The sequence below is a fragment of the Achroia grisella genome, unplaced genomic scaffold, assembly GCF_030625045.1.
Source record: "Achroia grisella isolate CSIRO2021 unplaced genomic scaffold, CSIRO_AGI_Agris_v1 utg204, whole genome shotgun sequence".
NCBI lineage: Eukaryota > Metazoa > Arthropoda > Insecta > Lepidoptera > Pyralidae > Achroia > Achroia grisella.
In genome coordinates this window covers 607,673-615,064 of record NW_026712703.1, presented here as the reverse complement: position 1 = coordinate 615,064, position 7,392 = coordinate 607,673, and the positions used below count along the sequence as shown (strand labels likewise).

At 29.8% G+C, this 7,392-nt stretch overlaps 1 protein-coding gene across 1 annotated transcript; it reads left to right on the top strand.

Moving 5' to 3' along the window:
• The first annotated feature begins 642 nt into the window (after positions 1-642).
• On the top strand, positions 643-7,316 carry LOC131841885 (transmembrane protein 62-like). Its single transcript, XM_059190245.1, has 5 exons — positions 643-1,021; positions 1,207-1,456; positions 1,751-2,646; positions 2,720-3,291; positions 3,379-7,316. The coding sequence occupies exons 1-5, from the start codon at positions 818-820 to the stop codon at positions 3,410-3,412; spliced, it is 1,956 nt and encodes a 651-aa protein (XP_059046228.1). The 5' UTR covers positions 643-817; the 3' UTR covers positions 3,413-7,316.
• Positions 7,317-7,392: the final 76 nt, after the last annotated feature.

Here is a 7,392-nt window from a genome sequence, read left to right as displayed (position 1 = left end):
TATTTGGTTCATTATACTCTTATCTATCATTAGTTCTTTGTTTTATAAATCGATACTACAGAGAAGAACGAAGACTGGAAGATCATTCCAATAACTTTTACGGCTTTGGATAAATCTGAACAGTCATAATTAATGATGCCAGGTTGTGAGAAGCTCCCTAAATTTAGGTTGATTTAAAAACAATTTTCGAAAATTTACGGGAAACAAATGTTAAAGGGGAAAAAATTAGAGTGAGGGAACAGTATTTTTCCAGCTATCACATTGTCATATTTATTAACATATATATTATATATATATATATATATATATATATAAGCAAAAAAATTATTGAAATCGAGCTGTTCAATAACTATTACTCGAAATTGTTATACATTCGATTAGATTAAACCTTGTTAGACATTAAAACTAGAAGCCTATTATTCTAGCATATAATAATATGCCACTATTCCTCTAATGTCAGTTAAGTTTTAGTACATTTTACTTTTTTTATTGAGCACAATCTGAGAGGATAGCTAAACTGCTAATGGCAACACTGATAATTTCTCTGAGTCTCTGACTGATCTGGGAATAGTGATACCAAAAGTCAAAATCATTAATGACGGACTTTGAATCTGTGTTTTGAATGAATTAACATAACACTAGCACAATAGAAAACAAATAGGGAAATCAACAAACAGCTGATTCAATAAACATTTATAATCTAATCATTTTACTATTCCAACATATATAGAGGACTATTAAAAATTAAGTTGTAGGTTTATACTACTTACAAGTGTATATTGATGGTCTTTTCGTGTCTTACAATTTACATTGTATAATGATTCTATCAAAGACAGCAATATCTGTGTTATGTGTTCTTTTGTTGTTATCAATAATGATGTCAAGTTTCCTTAATTCTATTGCGACTGACCACAATTTTTATACTGAAAGTAAGAATGAGGGCCTGAACCACACAAATTACCTTGGTAGTAAATACGGTCCAGTTGGTGATGATACTAAAAATTTAATTTGGTTCTTACAAGTAAGTGACTGGTTTTTTTTTATTGATAAGAAGTTATTTTTACTTTGTGTTTGCATGTATTGAACAATATAATCTATTTATAATTTGCCTAGTCATAATTGTGAAAACTATGTGTTGTATTGTATTATTAATGCTCAAGCTAAGATGTCATAATTATAACAAGAATGTATTTGTTTTATTTCCAGATCTCTGACATACATATAAGTATATTCCGTGATCCAGGCCGAATATCACAATTTCAACAGTTCTGTGACAGTACTATAAGAAAGATTATGCCACTCTTAGTTTTAGCAACGGGTGACTTGACTGATGCAAAAGCCAAAGACAACCTAGGTAGTTCGCAAGTCAAAACAGAGTGGGTATATTATCATAATATTATTAAGGAATCGGGAGTTACTGAAAATACAGTATGGTTAGACATCAGAGGAAATCATGGTAAGATAAATTAAATCATCATTTGTAGGTTTGAGATTGAAATTAATTTACTTACTCATGGTTACTACTTATATATACTTAATAAGTTTTGTGAGTCAACATACTTAAGAAGAGAATGTTTAATCTAATTAAGTTTAGAAAATTATTATTCTATCTCACCTTATATTATATTCCTTCAATGTATAGTTATCCTAAGAATATTTTTTCATAAAGTCCTCACAGGCGTAAGTAATAAAATTTAATTAAAACTTCTGTCTGTATATTGAGATAATAATTAAATGAATGATTTTACAGATAATTTCAACATCCAAACCATAAATTCTAAAGAGAATTACTTTAGAAATTTTTCTGTGCAAGGACCTACTCACACAAAATCATATGTGCATTTTGAAGACAAGAATGGTGTCAATGTTGCTTTCTTGGGTATTGATGCTTGTCCAGATCCAGGTCTAAGAAGACCTTTCAACTTTATAGGAATTTTAGATATGCAAGAACAACAACATATACAGAAATTAAAAGCAGAAGCTGATGTTAGAGCTGACCATATTATTTGGTTTGGGCATTATCCAACATCATGTATATTGACTTTAGAAAAGGATTCTCAAAGATTGAACCTACGAGAACTAATGGGTAGCAGCCCAAGCTCGCAGGTATATGTTTGTGGGCACTTGCATTCTATGGGAGGTTTGGTTCCAAAAATGTATACTAAACAGAAAAAAGGCTATTTAGAACTGGAGTTAGGGGATTGGAAAGACAACAGAATGTTTCGATTGATTGCTATAGATCATGGTATTTTCTCATTTGTGGACCAAAAACACAATGCATGGCCACTTGTTTTGGTGACCAATCCAAAACATGCACAGTATATGATGCCTGGGCGGGAACCTCTTCAATTGATTCCTCAATCAACTCATATTAGAATATTAGCTTTTAGTGATGTCAGCATTATAGAGGTAAAAATTTCTTTTGACCAAATTAGTTGGATGAAATGCAAACATACAAAAGGACCACTGTATGTCTGCCAGTGGTTACCACACCTTTTTCTAAAAGGTTTACACATTTTACATGTAATAGTTATAGATGAAATTGGCAAAGAAGCAGTAGTTGAACATCCATTCTCATTAGATGGGTCTCTAGTTAATTTTGATGTAACTCCAAGAATTCTACTTATGATGGATGCTGGTGTTTTGGTAAGTGTAAATCTTATTTAATTATATTGGTCATATAGAAAAGTAATTGTTAAATACATTTTACTGTTTTCAGTTTCAGGGAATATTTGCAACACTTATTTTGGTTAATATTCTGCCTTTAATAATCTTACGACTGCAGAAACGTCCACCAAAATATCATAGAAGATTTGGTAGCCATGTTCTTAGACGAATTTGGCTACTCACCAAAATCGACAGAATTTTTTATCCACTTATATTATACACAGTTTATTTGCCCTTTGGACCATGGGCGATTGGTAATTTAATAGATGATCATATAGGAGTTGTTTTTGCTTGGGGCATCGTAATAAGGGGTGCATTTTTGCCAGAGGCCTTTACTTACATGTATGGTAGTGTCCAACTAATGTTTGTACAAATACCACTTATTTTTGTACTTGCACATTGTTTGGAAAATAGACTATTTTATCATCATGTTAGAGGTTTAAAACGATTAATAAAGAATCTGCCATTCATTTTTCTTTTATCCATACAGTTACTGTTAGCCTATTTCTTTTGGCTGGAGTATGGCACAATGGCATTTATGTTTGGTCCATTGAGAACCTGGAGTATTCCCTTGAGTGTATACTTGTGGTTAAAAACTACAAATCTACCCCCAGATTATGGCAGGTAAGTAAAAATTAATAATGTGTCCAGTTTCTGACTATAATTTGAGTATTAATAGTTATTTATATTATGTATTTTTATTTGTTACAGAAAACTGATAAACTTAAATAATTTGTCATCATAGTAATTGTGTGGCAAAGTATTTGAAATTTCGGAATGTATTCCAAAGAATTGATGTGTTAGTGCTTAATAATTAAATTGTTCGCCCAGAAGAATGTAAAATACCTAATTTTATCGAACAAGTGAAACTCATGTTACATGTTAGATGTTAAGAGGCTTTAGCCGCTTAAAATAATTGTTTACGCCAAAGTTTGTACTAAAGCACATTCCTACTCATTTGCGTTTTATGTATTTTATAATTTGATATTCGCGCCTAGTACCGCGATGCGCATGACACATGAACACGTCACTAAAAACAATAGTTGTAAATGTTTGAACTGCTAAAATATCAGGTGTCGTCCGCATCATGCTACAACGCGCGGAGTATACGTTGAATTTACCTATGTAAATTGATAGTTGGAGTAACTACCTAAAGCTGTGATAATTTTACAACTAATAGTCAATCTCCAATTATTTGTATAATGAATATTGCATTAAGTACTTATTTAATAAGTATAACAACATGTAGTATTTTAACATTAAATTATTCTGTATTATTAGTATAAATTGACTAAGTATCAAAACAACCTAGTCAGTTTGAAATAAACATGACTATTTAAATTAACTGGGTATATTTTTTCTTTTAATTTGTGAAATGAACTTTAATAGAAATTAACAAACGTAATATGAACTTTTTAGTGTCTTAATATTAATAATGTATATACCCATCTATTTAGCATAACATGAAACTGGAGAAATAATTGTATTGTGTATTTTTCTAAAAACACTTTTTATTCAAGTATAAATGTATAGATATATTTTCGTATAATACTTTGTAAGATTACCTACGTAAAACAATGCTTGGAATAGGTGAGTAATTCATAAATGTATAGTATTTTCTTATACTTCTTTACGGTGTATAACTTATGGATATTTTTTCTCTATACAAAGTTATACAGAATAGAAATAACCTTTAATGGTCACTTAACATTTTAATGGCTTAGAACTCGCGTTAGAATCCAGTTACATTATATTCGTGGTGATCGTTGCCACTTGTACTTAATTTTTACCGCGAATTATAAATGGTATTATATGCTAGATTACTGATAAAAATATATACTCAGGATCACCGTAGCTATTAGAAAACAAAAGAGATGACAACAGCGCTACAGTCGCCGAGTTCGCATTTCATACAGCATTTATTGAAATAAAATAAACTAGGTTCTTTTCTTCTGTATTAGATTTTGATTTGTTATATATGGTGGTTCATATCAATATCTCAATGGAGTTTATAATGGTTATAGTAAGCCAGGGTACTGGCATAGATAATATCATGAAAAGGTGGAAAATTTGTAAAAAAAATCTTTCATAACAGATATAGAATGTCCACCTCAAAATAATTAAATAACACATAGATACACTATCCGAGTTACTATCTAGTAGAGTAGGAGAGTATGAAAATATCTATAGTAACGTAAGGAGGTAGACAATTAAGAACTACTGACTGGACTTATTCCAAACATTGTAAACAGCACATGTGTATAAGAACACTATTTATAACAAATAGTAGTGAAAATGTTTATTATCAAATATAAGTTGTCGTTTTAGCTAATAGCCGTATTATGATATAGAGGCGTTATGTAATGTTATTGCAAATTAATATCTAAGCTACGTTCGCTGATGCATTGTATCAAAACTTGACGTTAAATTAAATCTCCACTAATTTAATATTGGCCGTGTTACGAAATCTGCAGCCGTATTATAGAATTTATCGCCAAGATAAGTTTTTTAATTAATTAAGTTAAAATTTAAAAAAACAAAACGCTATTTATAAATAAAATGTTCAGCTCTATTTTACTATACAAGTTATATAAACCTGTAAATGCTACCAATTAATTGTGAAAAGTAACGAACTTACTAGATGATAAGTAGGCGCAGACCGGTCCTTAACAAAAATGTAAAGATATTAGAAGGAATATTGTAGGTGGTGCTGCTATTAAATAAATATCAGCAATGATAACACTTCATGAGTATTTTAATGTTTTAAGTTATTAAAAATAATTACGTCTGCTTTACAATAGATATTTACAATATTTAAACCGTAAGTATACAACAATATTAACATTATAAGGCTGTGAAATGACAAAGTTATTCAGAAAGTTATCTAAAATAATATTATTTTTCGGAACATTTAAAATCGTATTTGCCTAGCTAATACACTGATATACATATAGGCTTCTAGCATTTAGATACAAAGTGAATATTTTTAATACGTTCTAAAAAAATATTACACAGTGGCAAGACGATTTTTTATTACTTGGCTGTGCTTATATCGAGATAACTGGTAACAAGCTCTATCCAGTTTATGGGTTTAAGAAAGACAAACAGTGCTATTTCTCAAGTTACTAAATGGAACTTGTGATATCTTTTGAACTTGTAACATTAACGAACGAATTTTTCTATTACGTACGTCTTAGTTGTATGGTTATTGTTCGTAGACTGATATGAACCGCTCCAGCTTTATATCGGTAATGTTTTATGCGTAGAAGTACCTATGTGTATTAGTTTATAAACATGGACTAGAAATTAGATGGACGTGACAATTTGTTAATTTACATTTGATTGGGTTCTGACTATAATACCTATATGTTTATTGTTTGTGATGTACATTTTGTTTATTTTGAGTATGTATTAAAGAGACACTGCACTGTAGCGGGCAACGTAGTATAGTAAATAAAACAATTGAACGTTTTCTTATTAAGGTCCGCACGCAGCACACAGTGCAGGATAAGAGACATAATAATAATATCTTAGCCCTTTGGAATGGAAAGCTGTTCATGTATATTGACCATGCTTATGACTTATCATATGGCGGGTAGTCACAGAAGTCGCTTGTTTGTCACATCATTTATATAAAAGAAAATTTGTCACGTAATTCATTGTATCATATAAGTCACAAACAGTTCGTGTCGTGCAATATTGTGCTCGCGTCATGTTGCGTTGCCTCACTACCGTTCAGTGTTCGTAGTGAAGTCAGATCTTTATTAATGAAATATTTGTGTAATTAATATTGAACGATTAATTCCTCCGTAATTATATATGATTGTATTCAGTTCAGAAATATAAAAATTATTAGCACCATAAAGTTTTTATTGTCAAGAGTCAATTGTAACAATTTGCTTTAGCATATTTGTTACTTATAGATGTTATCATAATAGTCATATAGTCTAGTCTATAGTATTATCTATTAATCTAGTTTTTCATCATAAATACTCAAGAACAACATGCTTCTTTAATTATCGCTGAAATCAGCTTTATGCATTGTTATTTCAAAGATGTAAAAATAAGTCCAATTCACGGCAACAAAATACACAATAAATACCTACGTCTATTATTTAGTTGTATTATTTATTTTCATAGAGAAACACGTTTCTGATAACGATTAAGTGTAGGACATAACGCAATTTTATTGCTTAAAGACTATTCTTAAATAGTCTAAATTATAGAAAGATTAAATAATTATTATACATACAACAGCTTTATTACTTGAATATATTTTCGCTATCATAACTTGTAATGTACTTAAATGCAATTATATAATCTTATATTTATTAAAATAATAGAGAGACCAGTCTTAAACAGTTGTTAAATATTAAATGTTAATAAATAACTAAAAAAATCTGTTCATTCAACCACGCTGTAACCCTGTTATCCTAATACCTTAATAGGTAATATGTAAGTACCTAAATAATATATTATTCTCCCAATATTTAGTCATCTAACCACTTTTGTCTATTATTATAACAGAACTATTAAACGAAACAAATACCTAAAAAAGACAGTTTAGTACAGGAGCGTTTATAAGTTTTTATTTGGTTTCACTTGTTAGTATAATATAGATTATTTATATTTGAAACTGTTTCTGTTATCAGACGGAAATAATTGGCGTCTTGAATAGAAGCATCTTTTATACATGGTATTAACTGTAACACCTCTGTATAAAAT